Here is a 1,920-nt window from a genome sequence, read left to right as displayed (position 1 = left end):
AAGAACAAGGTTGATAATCTAGAGAATAAGTACAAGTTCCAGAGGTACAAAATCAACCATGGATGCATCAATACATTTATTTATCATTTTTTTTATAATTAAAATGAAATATTTTCTATAAAACTAAAAAAAATGTTAAATACATGTATTGATGCATCTACGGTTGATTTTGTGCCTCTGGAGCTTGTACCTATTCTCCAAATTATCGAACTTGTTCTTATACTACTGTCATGTAGGACATTTCGTTAATTATTTATCTTTGACCTCACGGTGGGACTAAATTGAAGCTAAATAAAACTTTTTTTGATTCAAATAGGACACTTTAAATTTTAAAGACCAAAATAGGATTACGCCCAAACGTAGGGGACTAATTTAGTACTTTACCCTTTTATCTATCAATTATATTTGAGTATAACAATATAAAAATATTTTTTTATTTATTTATTACATGAAAAACATCTTTTTCTAACGAAAAAGATCTTTTAAAAAAAGATGTAAATTACATATTTTCAAAAAAGATGTTTCTTTTATTTTTCTAATGCTTTTACTTTTACTACTAAAAATTTGTCAAATATGCTAAAAAATAAAAAAATTATTTTTTTATTAAAAAAAGATATTTCTCATTAAAATAATGGCACCCAAACAAACACTTTATATTAAAAACTAACTTTAATGTACAATAATTATTTTTGTTTTATCAAATTGAATTCAGATAACGGCCAAACTAACCATAAATAGCTGCCAAACTAACTCATAATTCCTCACTGAATCCCAACCCATCATCGTTTCAAGAAAAAGAAAATGAGGAATAAGGTCTCAACCCCTTTAAAACTTGTTCTTCTCTCTTTGACTCTTCTATCCACAACATATTCGGATGATTTGATAGACCAAACATGCAAGAAGACACCATACTATGAACTCTGTAGCAATGTCATCCATTCAAACCCTGCCACCCCAAGTGATCCAAAGGGTATGGTTGTGATAATGATCAACTACGCTCTAGCAAATGCAACTGACACTCTCAAATACATTGGAGACCTTATTAATAAAGTCTCTGACCATGAATTGCAGAACAAATTGGCCTTTTGTGCTGGTCAGTCATATATGCCTGTTGTTAAGTATGTTCTTCATGAAGCTGTTGATTCTATAAACCAAGGCGACTTTGACCTTGCAAGTCACTATATTTCTAATGCTGAGAAAAACATTGTTGCTTGCAACAAGAAATTCACTGGGAATCAGTCACCTTTGAGTTCTAGGAATGGGATTATGCTGCAGCTTCTTGATATTTCTGCTGCAATTCTTAAGAATTTGTAAATCGCTGATTTTTTTTTTTTTTTTTCTGGTGACTCAAATAAACCTATATAACTACTTTAATTATTGCACAACTAATTTCACTTTACACGAATTTAGTAGGATTTATAATTAGTCTAATAATGATAAATTCGGTATTTACCATCATAGTTTTTCGAATCGATGGTTTAACAAAGTTGGTTTTCTATAAACACCACATCTGCAATCTAATGGCTAACGACATTTAAATTTATTGAAAATGAGACGATTTGCATGCAATTGCAGCACAATCTTTTGATCCATGTGCGTCCATAGTACACTAGTGCGTTCATTATGATTGTGGACAACTTTTAAATTGCGAATTATCTTTCACATTTCTTTATTTTTATTATTTAAGTTTTAATTTTTTATTATAATTTTATATATTTAATTATTATTATGGATTATGCCACATGTACACCAAAATCAGCCACCAGTATAAAGAGAGCAAAAAGAGCTAAAAATTTTATATCTTCATTAATTGTGGATATGTGGATATTATGATATATAGCTATCAAAGCCATGGATTACCAACAAATTTTTTGCCATTTCTATCATTGATTCTATATCTTCATTGATTGCGGATAAATA

The 1,920-nt window shown here is 29.3% G+C and overlaps 1 protein-coding gene across 1 annotated transcript; it reads left to right on the top strand.

Moving 5' to 3' along the window:
- Positions 1–776: 776 nt before the first annotated feature.
- Positions 777–1,374, top strand: LOC107620140 (cell wall / vacuolar inhibitor of fructosidase 1-like). The gene has a single exon (XM_016322355.3). It carries the CDS (start codon positions 802–804, stop codon positions 1,312–1,314), a length of 513 nt encoding a protein of 170 aa, XP_016177841.1. The 5' UTR covers positions 777–801; the 3' UTR covers positions 1,315–1,374.
- Positions 1,375–1,920: the final 546 nt, after the last annotated feature.

Source organism: Arachis ipaensis, chromosome B1 (assembly GCF_059453495.1).
Source record: "Arachis ipaensis isolate K30076 ecotype BB chromosome B1, ASM5945349v1, whole genome shotgun sequence".
In the NCBI taxonomy this organism is placed as follows: Eukaryota; Viridiplantae; Streptophyta; class Magnoliopsida; order Fabales; family Fabaceae; genus Arachis; species Arachis ipaensis.
Note: the sequence above shows the minus strand (reverse complement) of the source record. Positions and strands in the feature narration are given on the sequence as shown.

Coding starts and splice junctions, on each gene's coding strand:
- LOC107620140 (XM_016322355.3), top strand. CDS start 802: ATGAGGAATAAGGTCTCAACCCCTTTAAAACTTGTTCTTCTCTCTTTG.